This window comes from Odocoileus virginianus, chromosome 4 (assembly GCF_023699985.2).
Source record: "Odocoileus virginianus isolate 20LAN1187 ecotype Illinois chromosome 4, Ovbor_1.2, whole genome shotgun sequence".
Classification (NCBI taxonomy): domain Eukaryota; kingdom Metazoa; phylum Chordata; class Mammalia; order Artiodactyla; family Cervidae; genus Odocoileus; species Odocoileus virginianus.
In genome coordinates, this window is record NC_069677.1 from 16,234,452 (window position 1) to 16,250,012 (window position 15,561).

The 15,561-nt window shown below is 36.3% G+C and overlaps 1 protein-coding gene across 9 annotated transcripts in view; it reads right to left on the reverse strand.

The window, feature by feature from the left end:
- The window catches only part of OPA1 (OPA1 mitochondrial dynamin like GTPase), a 98,142-nt gene that overhangs the window by 36,960 nt on the left and 45,621 nt on the right, over positions 1-15,561 (reverse strand). For all 9 annotated transcript variants that reach the window (XM_020882586.2, XM_020882587.2, XM_020882589.2 and 6 more), the window contains 11 exons: positions 15,048-15,128; positions 14,849-14,923; positions 14,469-14,540; positions 14,287-14,386; positions 13,590-13,720; positions 10,555-10,627; positions 10,398-10,470; positions 9,265-9,380; positions 8,021-8,085; positions 7,190-7,266; positions 1,123-1,288 (listed from right to left, as the gene is read on the reverse strand). In XM_020882586.2, the coding sequence (XP_020738245.2) occupies positions 1,123-1,288; positions 7,190-7,266; positions 8,021-8,085; positions 9,265-9,380; positions 10,398-10,470; positions 10,555-10,627; positions 13,590-13,720; positions 14,287-14,386; positions 14,469-14,540; positions 14,849-14,923; positions 15,048-15,128 (1,029 nt within the window). The remainder of the gene's footprint in view (positions 1-1,122; positions 1,289-7,189; positions 7,267-8,020; positions 8,086-9,264; positions 9,381-10,397; positions 10,471-10,554; positions 10,628-13,589; positions 13,721-14,286; positions 14,387-14,468; positions 14,541-14,848; positions 14,924-15,047; positions 15,129-15,561) is intronic.

A 15,561-nucleotide genomic window follows, 5' to 3' on the forward strand; every position in this document is an offset into this window, starting at 1 on the left:
GCAGAATGGCTGCAAGAATTCTCAGAAAAAGAGACTTGAGGAAATTGAGAGCAGAGATAAAGAAGCAAAGACTGGCAGGATAGGCAAGGGTAAAATACACTTGAATAAGTAGACACTGACATTTTGTTTCTAGTAAGTATGAAAAACAAAATTATTTTTAACATGGATTCTAATTTTGTGAGCAACTTCACACAGAGGCAGAGAACACACTGACTCTGATCTACAACAATCACTCTTCAAAGTAACGTGCATGGCAAGATCAATTTGGATGATGATGGTCATCATTGTAAAGCAGTTGGCATTTACCAAGTGGTTACCATGGACCACACATCGTCTACGTATTATATATGTTAACTCTTGACTCCTTATAACAATGTTTTATGTAGGCCACATTTCCCCCTTATTTTATTTTATATTTATTTTTTTTTACTTTTTGGAATATATCTTTTTTTTTTCCCATTTATTTTTATTAGTTGGAGGCTAATTACATCATTGCAGTAGTTTTTGTCATACATTGAAATGAATTAGCCATGGATTTACATGTATTCCCCATCCCGGTCCCTCCCCCTTATTTTAGAGATGAGAAAACAGAAACATTACTAAGCAAACAGCCCAAAGATCATACAATTGCAAAGTGGTAGAACCAAGGTACACAGGTATTAGAAATGCATTCTCTAAGAGGAACATGTAACTTTCTTATACTCCTAGTCTAACCTTTTGGCAGGCTCTTAACTAAGGAAACTATTTAATTAAAATTGAACCCTGCAGAAAACAAATGAAATGTTTCATCTGTTAAACATTTTCCTTATGGCATATCTAACCACAGAAGAATTTAAAAGTATTTCCTATTCAAGCAAATTTTGCTTGTTTTGTTAAATGTCACCTTTGGAAGGAAAACCAATACCCTCACACCAACACCACAGCAATTAGCAAAACTTTTTAATAGTAGTAACGATAGCAGCATTAAAGTTAATCCCAACACAGAGATCAGCAATAAAGAATAAAAGGAGTTTCAGAACCAAAGGAACCAGAGAGACTGTGATGGGAATAAATCATAAAATTCACAGGTCCTACTCTCTTCAGATAATGCTTCTTACCCATTTAATTAAATTATATCCTAACCTCGACTGCTTTATTAGGAAGCTGCTTATCAGTCCACTGTTTAAGCTTGATATCCACTGTCGTATTAAAAGTCCCAGAATTCATGGTTTGTGCAGCTGGAAGATAGATGTTTTCAATCACATGAGTTGATACTCTTTCCCACAAAGACTGCTGAAGGATTTCCTCCCTGAAATTAAAAAAAAAAAAAGTTCCAAGAACACCAAATTCAAACATAATATCAAGTTTTTATAAACAGCTTCATTAAAGTATCATTAAAATTGTCATTAAGTTACAATAAGTTGCATATATTTAAAGTTTTGACATACATACACATCTGTGCATCACAGAAATCGAGATTATGAACATATTCATCATCTGCAAAAGCTGTAGCCACGAGATTTACTTTGTCACTACAGATTGTATTTTCTACAGCTTAATGTAAATGTAATCATATACCATGTACTCTTAGTTTGTCTTCTTGCATCAGCGTAACTGAGACTTATCCATAACATTGTGTATATTAGTATTTCACTTCCTTTTTTGCTGAGTATAGATGGTTGGACGGCATCACTGACTCAATGGACATGGGTTTGGGTGGACTCCGGGAGTTGGTGATGGACAGGAGGCCTCGCATGCTGTGGTTCATGGGGTTGCATGATTGAGCGACTGAACTGAATTGAACTGAATATTCCATTACACGAATCTGTTTACTTATTCACCTTCTGATGAACATTTGGGTTGTTACCAGTTGTTGGCTATCACAAATAAAGCTGCTATGACCATTCATGTATCAATACAAGTTTGTGTATGACATAGGCTATTATTCCTCTCTGGCAAATAGCGAGGAGTGGAATGTCTGGATCATACAGTAATTATATACTTAACTTTATAAGATACTGTCAAACCATTTTCCAAATTGACTGAACCACTTTACATTCTCAGCAGAGGAGTATGAAAGTTCTAAATCCTCTACATCTTGCCAACATTTGGTATGATAAGTCATTTCCATTTTTGTCATTGTAGTAATAGGTGTACAGTGGTATCTCAGTATGGTTTTAATTTGCATTTCCCTAATGACTAGTAATTCTAAGTATCTTTTTATGTACTCATTTACCTAATATTAATACACACTTTATATGTGTTGACTGTGAAGCGGAGTCCAAGACTGTACACTTCTTGGTACAATTTTAATAATTTATCAGCACAGAGCAGAGAGATGCTATGGTATGTTGCTAGGTAAAACTGCTCAACATTTCATGATAATATAAAGGATGAATAATCAAGCTGAAAATTGTACCTTAAAAGACACCTTACAAGAACACAGTTCTCTAAATAGAAAAAAGAAAATTATTTTAATCAAGAAAAAATTTGTAATTTCTAGAAAATATTTATTCAAATTCTCGAAAATTAATCTCTACTGTAAAACAGTGCTACAACATACAAAAACACCCTGCTTATCAAGTGATCAGTTTTAAAAGTAATCTCACCTTTTCGGATACAGTTACAAAGCTCTGGGTAACAGAAACACCCTCTTCTGTCCAAAAGCCAAACTGTACTTTTCTTGGTTGAGGAGACTCAACACTCCCTACTGTGCAAGCTGACTCATATTCACTTAACATTTTGTGTAACATTAAGTCTATTGGGTCAATGAGTTTAGCTGCAGGTTTTCCTTTGTTAATTTTCAGGTCTTTTTTCTATTACAACCAGAAAACAAAAGTATGCAAGGGAGGACCAAACAGGTGAAGAAGATGAAAAGGTATACACATCCAGTTGTAAAATAAATAAGTCACAGGGATATAATATACAGCATGAAGAATATGACCAATAATAATGTAATAACTTCACATGGGGACAGATGGTTACTAAACTTACAGTGATTGTTCCATTAGGTATGCAAATGTCAAATCACTGTGTGGTACACTGAAACTAACATAATACTGTACATCAACTATATTTCAATAAAAACAGAAGGGAGGAAGGGAGGGAGAAAGGAGACAGAAAGAGTGTGAGGAGAGGATGCACATTGAGGGTTAGAAGGACAAAGTCCATTTAGTCATGGTGATAATGACAGATAATGGGAGAACTTTAAGAGCAAGATGGAAGAAAAGAAGCTTATCAGGGTCATCTATTCAGGTAACTTTAAACACAAACTCAAGACTTCTGAAAGATGAACAAAAAATCAGGAGTCAGCCTCTGACCACGATGGCCTTTAGCTGCTCCTGCTGCAGTCTGTGACAAGACTCTACAACCCATACACCTTTTCAAAGTGATCATAAAAAAATTCCAGACCATCAAATTCTGACAAACCTTAGGTAAACTTTTTGCAAAGGACCCTCAATGATATCTTCAAATTCTGCCTGGAAGTTCCTAATTAGCTGCATGTGCTTCAGTGTTAGGAAGAGGAAGCTATGTTCTCCCAGTCCCACAACTTCTCTTCCAAACCACTAGTCCTCAGCTTACACTGGCCAATTCCCCAGCATATGTTCTAGGTAACTGAAGGCTTCTCTACTCTAAGTCTTGCAATCATCTAGGGATTCAGTTCAGTTCAGTCGCTCAGTCGTGTCCAACCCTTTGCGATTCCATGTATCACTAAAACACAAAATACAGTTACCATTATAGTTCTATTTATTACCCTCTTTATCTCCCAAACTTTACCTATATATTCTTTCAATTAAAAATTTTTTTCTTTCTTCTTCTAAAGCATAGGACTTACTCCATAAAATAATTTAAAATCAACACAAAAAAAGAAGTCCTCCATAATTTGTCTTTCACTGAAAGTAAAAGTGTCAGTCACCCAATCATGTCTGACTCTTTGTGACCCCATGGACTGAAGCCCATCAGGCTCCACTGTCCATGGAATTCTCCAGGCAAGAATATTGGAGTGGGTTGCCAGGTTCTCCTCCAGGGGCTCTTCCCAATCCAGGGTTCAAACCCAGGTCTCCTGCACTGCAGGTGGATTCTTTACCATCTAAGCCACCAGATGATCACTATTCACAGCTTAATTTATCATTTAAAAAATTTAATGCCTACATTACTATTTGTGTGTTGACACAGGTGATATTACACATACTGTTTAATTAATACAACATAAAGCTAGATAGTACATGGTTTTCCATGTTAACATCCTATACTTTTCAATGGCTACAGAGCAATCCACTCTATGCATAAATCAAATATTATGTAATTCCAAATAAAAAGCTAGTTTTCAATTTCTTTACACTTATACTATCACTTCTATCCTCTAGGTAACCTCTCAAATATCTCAGAAATGTACTCTCTTCTCCATCTGCACAACTACTATTCTAGTCACTATTCTCTTTTCATCTAGACTATCTCAAAAGCCAACTGTCTCCTTGCTCAGTTTTCTCCACCTGTATTCCACTACCCCTATTACAAAAATCTGTCTAAAACGCAAATCTGAAACTCTTCAGTGAAACCCTTCACTGGTTCTGACTGCTTATAGGACAAATTCCAACCTTCTGAACATGGTATCTAAGGCCCTTAATCATCTATATTTTGTTTATATCTACATTTATTTCATCTTCTGCCTCTTGCTTCTTCTATGCTAAAACCATAAGTAACTGCCTTAAGTTACCCATGTCATTTTTCTTGCTCTCATCTCTTGGCCTCTGAAATATTCTGGTCACTGGCTTACCTAGCACCTATATATTCTTTAAATCTCAGATTATAAGAATATTTTTTGATTCTTTACAACAGAGTTAGGGTGCTTAACTATGCATTCCTATTTTCCTTTCATTCTTTTAACTACAACAAAATAAACTTAATACTTCTCACCAAAAAATGTATGCATACCATGATACCATTTTTTAAGTGTATTTCTATAAATCCAGCCAGTTATCCTTCTAAATAAGGATAATTATTTACTGCTAGTGTCCATAATTGACTCCTAATGATCAAGTAAGTATACTATGTGAAAATGCTGAGAGGGTATTTCTCACTATAATGAATCGTAAGTCAAATCTAAACCTCCAAAAACTTTCTTAAAATATAACTGAAATACAGTAGACAAAAAGCTTGTAAGAGCGTTTCTGGATCACCAAATACAGATCAAACAGTCCTGTGACTCAAATAATAATAAACATTATAGAGGTGTACCCTAAAATGTCACATAAGACATTAAGCAGCAAAAAGATACTACCTAATACAACATAAACTATGTCACAAAAATAAAACATTTTGGGTGCAATGCAGTTGATATCAATGTGGCACAAACAGCTAAGATTAGGACCTGTGATCAATGTTTGTGTTAATCTACAGAATCTGGGGAAAAAGAGGGGTGGTGATGAAAATATCCAGCAACTCAAAGAATAAATCTCTAGCAACCAGATGTCCTAGTTCTCTCCTTGCTGGCTCAATAGGCAATCTTGACAATATAGTTTTCTTGTCCCTTCACAATTCACTTCACCACCAAAGCGTTTATCTTCTAGGCTCACTTAAGTGTACGTATACTTTGATTTCAAACTTCCTCTGTCCAAACAAAACTAACCATTCCATTTGATGATGCCAGAAATTTATAAAGGCACATTTTTCTCCATAAATAGCATTACAATTATTACAGTTTTACAAATCACTTTTTTTGTACATCATCCTCAAACAATCTAGTAAGGTCAATAGTATTATTCATTCTGTATGTATGTATGTATATGTTTACATGCAGACACACACATATCTATCTCTGGCAAACTTCAAAAGCTGGATGACTTACAGAAAAGCACTGCTGTTTAATTGCTAAGTCGTGTCTGACTCTTGCGACCCCATGGACTATAGCCTGCCAGGCTCTTCAGTCCATGGGATTCCCCAGGCAAGAATACTGGAGTGGGTTGCCATTTCTTCTCCAGAGGATCTTCTCAACCCAAGAATGGAACTCGCATCTCCAATAAAGATAAAAAATTTGCTGTGTGTGTATGTGTGTGTGCGCACTTTCCTGATGGCTCAGATTAATCAACAAATACAGGTAAGATCAGAATTCTTTTTTGGACAAGGAGAAGAGATTAAAAATAGGCAAATTTTGATTAAGAGAGAAAAGAGATTTTACTTTAAAATCAAAATCAAATTTTGATTATTTTAAGAGATTACTGAGGAAGAAAGGGCACCAATGTAAGGAAACTAGCACAGAATATAAACTTCAGGAATGGATACTACTGCCTATGTTCAATTTTGATAATCTTCAACTGAGCATATAAAAGTTAAAGAAAAAGTATTTATAATAAATGGTAGTAAAGACAGTTCTACTCTGAGGTTAATAAATTCTTAAAATACTACTGATTTTATTATGAAGGTCATTTTAAAATGTTATTTATTAATTTTATAATACAGATTATAAAAACTTAAAGGATATTTATATATAGCTTGCTTAAGATACATGGACCCTAGTTTGGTTACAGTGCCATTCCAACACATTGATATAACACATAAATTGAAGATGACAGTTGGCCTTAAAAGCAATTTGAATGAGTATTTTTCAAGAGTACATTTACTTGCTATCTTAAAAAAATCTCAAATAGGATTCATTTTCAAATGTGATTTGCATAAAACATATTAGACACATATTATAAAAGCACCAGTGTTCTTATGTAGATATGAGAATTTTAAAATAATATACTCTTCTCCTTTTACAAATCAACTTTCTCTGTAGTTTTGTTCTCTATGTGTGATCAAACAAGAATAACTTGTTTTGACAGACTGTTTTGATACTTAGCTAAAGCACGATCTAACAAAACATTCATCTTAGGTTTTTCCTTACCTTATAATTATTTTTTAAGTATAAGGTAAGGAAAAACCTAAGACGAATTAAGATTTCAAAAGAGCATGGCGAAAGCTACCTTTCAGAATATCTCTTCTCCAAGAAACCTAATAAATACCTAATTCATTATACTTAAAATATTTAATTGGTTAGACTAAAATAGTGGTTTTATTTTATAAAAAGACATTTTTATGTTCTTGTCTGTTTCCTAAGTGCTTGGGGGATGAGCCAAGGCTACAATAAATCACTACTTTATCAATCTAAATTTTAGTATTCCATTATAATTCACATAGTAAAGTCTTTGAGAAAAGGTCAAATACTCACCAATGTTTTGGGGTAACCTGGCTCAGACTGATAACTTCATCGAGGATTTCATTTTTAGCTTTTTCAAATAGTTCATTCTAGGCAACATAGATACAATTAAGTAAGATTTTCATAAGACAGTCAATTTGTCCTGCCATGATTTTCAGAGATAACTAAAAGGAAAGCCTGTGATAGGCTACTGGCTGGGCTTAGGTTTGAAGCATCCATGACCTGCAAGTAATGCTCTTCTCTTCTAGACTCTCTTTAGGAATGCCAATAACCAGATAAGGACACAAAAACTGACACAAATGCCTAGTTATTCACTCAATTCTGAATGTAGCTTTTCATGTAACATTTGTTTAGGTAAGTTTTCCATGTAATGTTATGTGACAGCTGTCAACACATATTAATTTACTATAGTAATGACAGTATCTGATGCTGTTTCACAACTGATGGCATTTTAAAATAAAGGAAAACCAATACTTAAGTCCTATTAAGAGTATAAATACTAAAAAGGTTAAAAAGCTGATGCATAATTTTTAAAAGTTTATATTACATAAACATGTTAATTTATAAGACCTTGAAAGAACAGTCTTCAACTTCTCAGAAAAAATTTTTTTAAATACTTGCTTGCAAATGCTAGAATCCCTGATTTTTAGTATTATGTAATAAACGATTTAAATTATTGTAGAAGTGACAACTGTTCCTTCAAATGTATTCCTGTAACTCTAAAATTAGTAATCATGGGTAAAAACAATTTAGCTTACCAGATCTTATTCATCAACTTAAATTTTGTTAGAGGACAATATTAAATTAGATATACACAAAATTCAGAAGTCACACAAATATTACCCGGTCAAGTTCTCGCAGGCGAGGATAGTTATTCTTCCACTCAGTTTCAAGGTTAAAACGTGTTGCTGAGGAAGAAGGAAAGATGTTCAGGTTTGAGGATTCTCCTTTGTTCCAGACACATTGGTTAAAGGCTATCTCACATATCTGGTATATTAACTGAATTTCTGAATGTGCACTGATAGCTCCTGAGAAATCTGGGATCTCTGTATCTGCTGCTGCTGCTAAGTCGCTTTAGTCATGTCCGGCTGTACGACCCCACAGATGGCAGCCCACCAGGCTCCTCCGTCCCTGGGATTCTCCAGGCAAGAATACTGGAGTAGGTTGCCATTTCCTTCTCCAATGCACGCATGCATGCATACTAAGTTGCTTCAGTCGTGTCCGACTCTGTGTGACCCCATGGACAGCAGTCCACCAGGCTCCTCTATCCACGGAATTCTCTAGGCAAGAATACTGGAGTGGGTTGCCATGTCCTTCTCTGTCTCAATATCTCAGAATCTGCATTACTGTAACAGTTTTCCAATATAATCCTTTTGACTTTAGTTTTTCCATTTTCAATCCACAGATCATACAGATGACACAATTTAGTACAGTTGCTAAGAGCATGGGACTCTGAAGTCAAGCCACCAACTCAATTCTGATTCTGAACTCCATTCAAATCCCAGGTCTATTATCTATTACTGTGTGATGCTGGGTACGTTATTACTTAGGCAAGTTATTCTCTGCCTCAGTCTGCTCTTTGGTAAAATGAGAATAATACAAGATTGCTGAGGGACTAATGGGATAAATAGGTAGGATTTCCTAATGAGAAAATGGAAGGAAAGTATACTCTGGCCAAATGAAACTATGGAAGCAAGCAAAGCCATGGAAAAGGAAGGCCTGGGATTCAGAAACCAGTACAATATATCTGAAAGTACACTGGCTGCTCTGCCACCCAACACATTTCCTCTCATTCCTCTAACAAGGCGGAATCTGAGTTCTGTACAGTTTTCTAGGCTCTTTCTCTCAAATATTACTGCAAACTTTTTGTTAGACTTCGTAATGTGCTTCCAGCAACTGTTCCTCCAAAAGGAAAAATCCTGCTCTCATACAACTAAAGATTGGTATTTTTCCATTTCCCACATACTACCTTATAATAAATGAACAAAAAGCAATTGTTAAAGGAAGTCAAGAATCTGATGGATGCCTAAGTCTGTCAGGTAATAAAATACATAAATTTGAGAGCTTATTTTAAAAACCCAACGTACCTTTGAAACTATCGGCCTGTTGTTCAACTGACTCTCGTACCATTTTCCAAAAGCAGTCTGATACAGCAAGGCTTAGATTTCTTGTAGTCACCTGGTGTGCCTTTAGCATGCTTGTCCTACAAAACAATAACCAAAGTATATTATGAGAACAGCCACTTAATTACTTTATGCTAGGGCTGTCCAATGAACATTCCATGATAAATAATCTATATCTGTGCAGCTACTAGTCACGTGGGGTTAATGACACCTTGAAATGTGTGGCTAGTGTGACTGAGAAACTCCAGTTTTCTTTAGTGCTAACTGATCTGAATTCAAACAAGCACACAGGTTAGTGACTACTGTTAGTACCGAAGAGCTTAGTTCTTGTCGCTGTTTAGTCGTTAAGTCGTGTCCAACTCTTTGAGACTTCATGTATTGGAGCCCACCAGGCTCCTCTGTCCATCAAATTCTCCAGGCAAGAATACTAGAGTGGGTTGCCATTTCCTTCTCCAGGGACTCTTCCTGACCCAGGGATTAAACCCAAGTCTCCTGCTTGGCATGCAGGGCTTCCCAAAAGATAATTCTCAAGACAATGGGTGAAAAGACTACCTTGACTTACATTACTAATATAGAGGCAAACACATTCATTCTTTCAGCTCAAGACTCTCTACATGTTACAATGTTTTAAAATTCAGTTGCTCTTTAGCATCTCCTTTTTGCTTTTCTGTTAGTATCTTATTTTCTGTTAACATTTGTCAGTATCTATTTAAGGATACCCCTTTGACACTGCCACCTCTCACTCCAACTTTCCCCAATACTCTAAGAGAAATCTGGACAAGTATTTAAAAATCTAAGTGTTGATTTTTAAAAAATCACCTTGTAAGTAAAACAACTTAAGAGGTATCAGTGTTGTCTCCAGTGCCCATATACCAAGGGGCAGGTGATTATGACACAGTTTTGTACTATGTGATAAATTGCTCCCAACTTTGTCACAGTAGTCTGAAGACTTGCTTACTAGATACAGATCACTATTTGAGAATTCATCTCTGGAAAGTCAATGTTAAACTGACAGTTATAAGAAAACTTTTAAATTGAAAACAGCTGAAGTTACTCCCTCACTATAAATTCTTTAAAGATTTCAACAAGATACTTACTTTAGGAGTTTTGAATTCTGAAAAAATTCTTCTTCATAGTCCCTTATAGCTTCAATGCTTTCAGAGCTGTTTCCTAGGGAAAGACGGTGGTAAAGTTCTAAGTTCATTTTTATTACTTGAAAACAACAAAAAACTGTAATAATCCATCTTTGCATACCTTTTCCTGTTACAACAGCAAAATAACCTAGAGCTTTCATTGGGAAGAGTTTTCCTTCAATTATCTGCTGAATCTATTTTTAAAAGTGGTAAAAAAGAAACATGACAGGTGAGTTTACATAATTTTAAAGCATAATATGCTATTTAGAAGGCAAATTTAACAATGCTGTATTTGTATATGTTTAGGTTAATGTATGTCTGTACAAGTGCTGAAATGTATTTCAAATGTTATTTGAGGAAAAAATAAAACACATTTAATTTTGTTATATCAAAAATGTCTTATTAAAACATAAGTACCAAAATTAGAATTTGGAATGATGTACAGTGACTTAGAATCAGGCCTTATTTTGAATTTCTGCTCTGTCACTTACTAGGTATGTGGCCTTAAGTAAGTTACTTAACTTTTCAAAATGGTAGTTGAGAAGAGTATATGATATTTAACATAGTGCCAGGCACGAAGGCGCAATCAGTAAACAGTAGCTACTATTATTATTTCCCCAATATCTAAATTCTAACAAAGTTGGATGGTCTTTTTTAATTAACTCTGAAAAAAAAAATTTGGATCCACTGTTGTTAACTCTTTGGGTCAAAACTCCTTTTCTAAAAGTAATAAAAACTACAGACTCTGTCCCCAGAAAAATACACATTTGCAGAGATCTATCACTCACACACAATATAAAAGAATTTCTACTTCCAGAAGCTCATTCAGATAAATATTGAGGTAAGAATCCCTCCTCTAAGTAACATTCTTAAGCTAACGCTAAATCTTCAGTGTAAAAAGAAAAGTGATACAAGCTTCAACTGTATTTAAAGAAAATACAAGCTCATTACCCTAAAGAAGAGAAGAAAATGAAAGAAAAGATGGGAAGTGGGAAGGAAACACAGAAGTTTGCTTCCACCTCACTCTCCCCCTTCTCCGTATCAGGACCAATACTGCCATGGCAGGCCTTCCCCTTGAAAACAGGGCAGAGCTAAGGTCATGGAGACTGCAGAGTTAACACAGCAGGCTTGAGACTGCTGTCCTCAGAAAGGCCTGCTTGTCCTTGGCTGGCATCTGTGAACTTAACTGGTAAACAATCCCCTACATTGATACAGAACTTTCCCTAAATAACAGTGGTTTATTGTGCAATCAATGTGGTTTATGCTGAACATCTGCTTTCCTTTGGGCGTCTGGAATTTTGGTGCTTGTGGGTGCCTATGTGACCAGCCCCCAGTACAAACCTTAGGTGCCGAGTCTCTAGTTAGTGCCTCGTTGCTGGCGGCTTGAGCATTTCCTCTGTGACTCTACTGGGAAAGGGCTCTTGGAAACTCGAGCTTGGTTTCCTTTAGACATCATCTCTTGCATCTTTTCCTTCGGTCTAAGTATGACTATGCACTGAGTCCTATGAGTCCTTCCAGACAATCAGTGAACCTAGGGTTGGTCTCTCTTGGGAATCTATACCACAGAGGCATAGTCCCACAAATTTTTAGATTTGTGAAAAGAAAGAGCGAAATTCTAAACAGAAGCACAGGGATGGCTACTTATATTTCAAGCTGTTGTTCTGTGGGGGATGAAGTTATAACAATGGATGATAGCCACAATTTATGTAACACTTTCATGCTAAGCTCAACCACTTTACAACAAACATTTAACTCAATAAATCTTCATCACCTAAGAGATGTGCTTCTGCTTAGCTGCACATGTGTGTCAGACTCTCTATGAACCCATGGACTGCAGCCTGCCAGGCTCCTCTGTTCATGGGATTCTCCAGGCAAGAATATTAGAGTGGGTTGCCATTCCCTTCTCCAGGGGATCATCCCAACCCAGGGATGGAACTCAGATCTGCTGTGCTGCAGAATTTTAGTACCATTAATATTTTCATTTCTAATAGCCTAAAGCACTGAAAAAGTGAAATAACTTACCCGATATTACATAGCAACAGCAGAGCAGATGAGAAACTAAGCAATCTGGCTTAGTTTGCACACTTTCACCCACTTTTATATTAAAGTGAAAGTGAAGTCGCTCAGTTGTGTCCGACTCTGCGACCCCATGGACTGTAGCCTACCAGGCTCCTCTGTCCATGGGATTTTCCAGGCAAGAATACTGGAGTGGGTTGCCATTTCCTTCACAATTAAGAAGAGAGCACACCCTAGTAAAACTTGCACACAATGGTACCTTGAAACAAAATTCTTTCCTTGTTAAGGGAGGAGGAGAAAATGGACACGGAACACCATGTATAGGTGTCATGTGTGTGTGTTTGTGTGTATGCTCAGTGGCTAAATTGTCTGACTCTTTGCAACCTCATGGACTGTAGCCCACCAGGCTCCTCTGACAATGGAATTTTCCAGGCAAGAATCCTTCTTCAGGGGATCTTCCCAACCCAGGAATTGAACCCGTGTCTCCTGCATTAGCAGGTGGATTCTTCATCACTGAGCCACCTGGGAAGCTCATATAGAAGTCACAAGAATATAAGAAATGAAAGTGACCCTAGAGATAAACTAGCCTAAAAGACTGGATTGTGCACTGTCTGGATGCAGAACAAATTAACAAGATTTGTCCAAGGACATGTAGCCATCTGTTGGTAGAGCATGGATAAGAATGCTGAGCCTGGACACCCCATCCAATGCCTTCTCTATTATGAAAATCTGCCACACGTTCTTTAATCAGTTAAGAAAGGTAATATTTATCTGAATAAAAAAATAAAAAAATTTAAAACAAAGAATAACATAAGTAATGTCCAAAAGGAATCTAAACTGTCACTAGTTTTACACTAATTTGTTAAAAAATACTACAATGAGGTTCATGACTATGTCAGCCTGCAAAATTTAGAGTAAGCAACATTAGTTTTAAGAATTTGAATCAAACTATAGTTATAACTGTAGAATTAAACTTAAATCTCAATTCTGCACTTATGCCGTTTACTATAACTTTACAATACTTTGCTTTTTTTAAATGAAAACCAAGAAAAACCCCATTACTACTTGTACTTCACCAGGAGATGTGCCCCCGTCAGTTTCTGTCGGAGCTAACGCTTTGCTTAAAGAGCCTGCCCTCACCCTGCTGGGGCTGGCCACGTTCTTCTCCGCCAGGTCTACTTTGGTCAAGACGAATATCGTCCTTCTTCCATGAGGGTCCATTTGACTGACCAAGTCTGTAACAATGCTGCGCTCAGCATCCACAGATCCATCTGAAAATACATTGAAAAATGACACAGTAATGGTTACAGAGTGGGTTTTTAAAACTTCAAGAAGCTACAACTGTGTCATCTTGTGTCTACACTATAGTAAGATCATGTTTCCTTAATATTTTATCTTAGTTGTGAAAAGAAATTCTAGCCAATAAGAATTTCTATGATGCCTACACAGTGAAATTCATCAAACATATTCCCAACGTCAATTCTACTTACTAATAAAATGAACAAGAGGACAAAATAAAACATCTATTTTATATGTTTATGTAAAGTGAAGTCGCTCAGTTGCATCCAACTCTTTGTGACCCCATGGATTGTAGCCTACCAGGCTCCTCCATCCACAGGATTTTCCAGGCAAGAGAACTGGAGTGGGTTGCCATTTCCTTCTCCAGGGAATCTTCCCAACTCAGGGATCGAACCTGGGTCTTCCACATTGCAGGCAGACACTTCACCATCTGAGCCACCAGGGAAGCCCGTGTTTATGTAACACATGTGTAAAACAAACCTTGATTGCTAAATAAGGAAGAATATTAGTGCAATTAAAATCTTTCAATAAGATTTACCTTGAATACATAGTATGATGGCATTAGGGTTCTGCATGTAAGCTTTGCTGATACTGAAAATAGTTTCCTTTGTGTCGGGAGCCATGCCTGATGTCACAGTCTTGAAGAAAAAGGTTTTAAAGGTCATTATAAATGTCTGCCACAACAGAGTAAGATAAGATACATGCTTTGTATACACTTACATTAATCACACCTGGTAGGTCAACAAGCACCATCCTCTGTAGTCCAGGACCTTTTACATTTAAGGATATGGTCTGTTCAGGGGGAAAAAAAAATCCAAAAGCCAAGAAACTTTTGAGAGGCAGCTTGTGAGAATTTTTTTGTTGACACATATCCTGAAAATTCTTTATCTCATTCATTTAGATATGTGGTTCAGAAAAAAGTTATGGGAGTAATTATTTCATAAAACTTTTCCACAAAATGATACATTCTTTGGAATATTAAAAAAAAAAAGACTGTGTATCTTTAAATTACTTCAATCTAAATATCAATGCTCTATGATTTCAAATCATAAAACACTGGATCTCCATAGAACACGGCTGACATGAACTGCAGCACTTACCTCTGGACTGACAGTACAGCCTTCTTTCACATTTTTCCGCATTCGGAGTTCTATTTCATGTCTTAATGCTGCAAGCTATCAATGGGAAAACAACAAAATCCTAAGAAAATTGTCAGTTAAATATACCATTTAGTTGTCTTTTATGTTTACACAGATTATTAAAAATTACACATACAAACCTCATACGAAATCTACTTACATCTTCCTCTTTAGTAAGATCAAACTCCCGAGAACTATCTTTAAATAAGGCCACATGATGAGGGCCTTCACTGAGAGTCACCTGAAATTAACAGAAAATTGAGAAGACTGTATTTACAATTTCTATTAATTCCCACAGTACTTACATGGTTCCATTTCCCAGTCAATGTTATAGAGTACCAAGCACAAAACCATCAATCTCAAACAAAACTTGAAAAACTAAAAGGAAATTTTGCATTTCACATCAACGGTAAAGTTAGGTAACAATTCATTTCTTTAACATCTACTTATTGAGAGTTAAATGTGTCAGAGGTTGTAGGTCTTCTCCGTCTCCACTCACTCCCTAGGCAATCTTAGCCATTAGGGAGTTAACTACCACTTTCAGATGTTTGATTGTGACTCCTCCATTTCTATCTCTAGTCCAGACCACCCTCCAAACTTCCATATCCAGCTGCTGCTTTGTTAACATCCCACAGGCAAGCCCCAAACTCCTGATCTTTGTCCTTTGTCTGAGG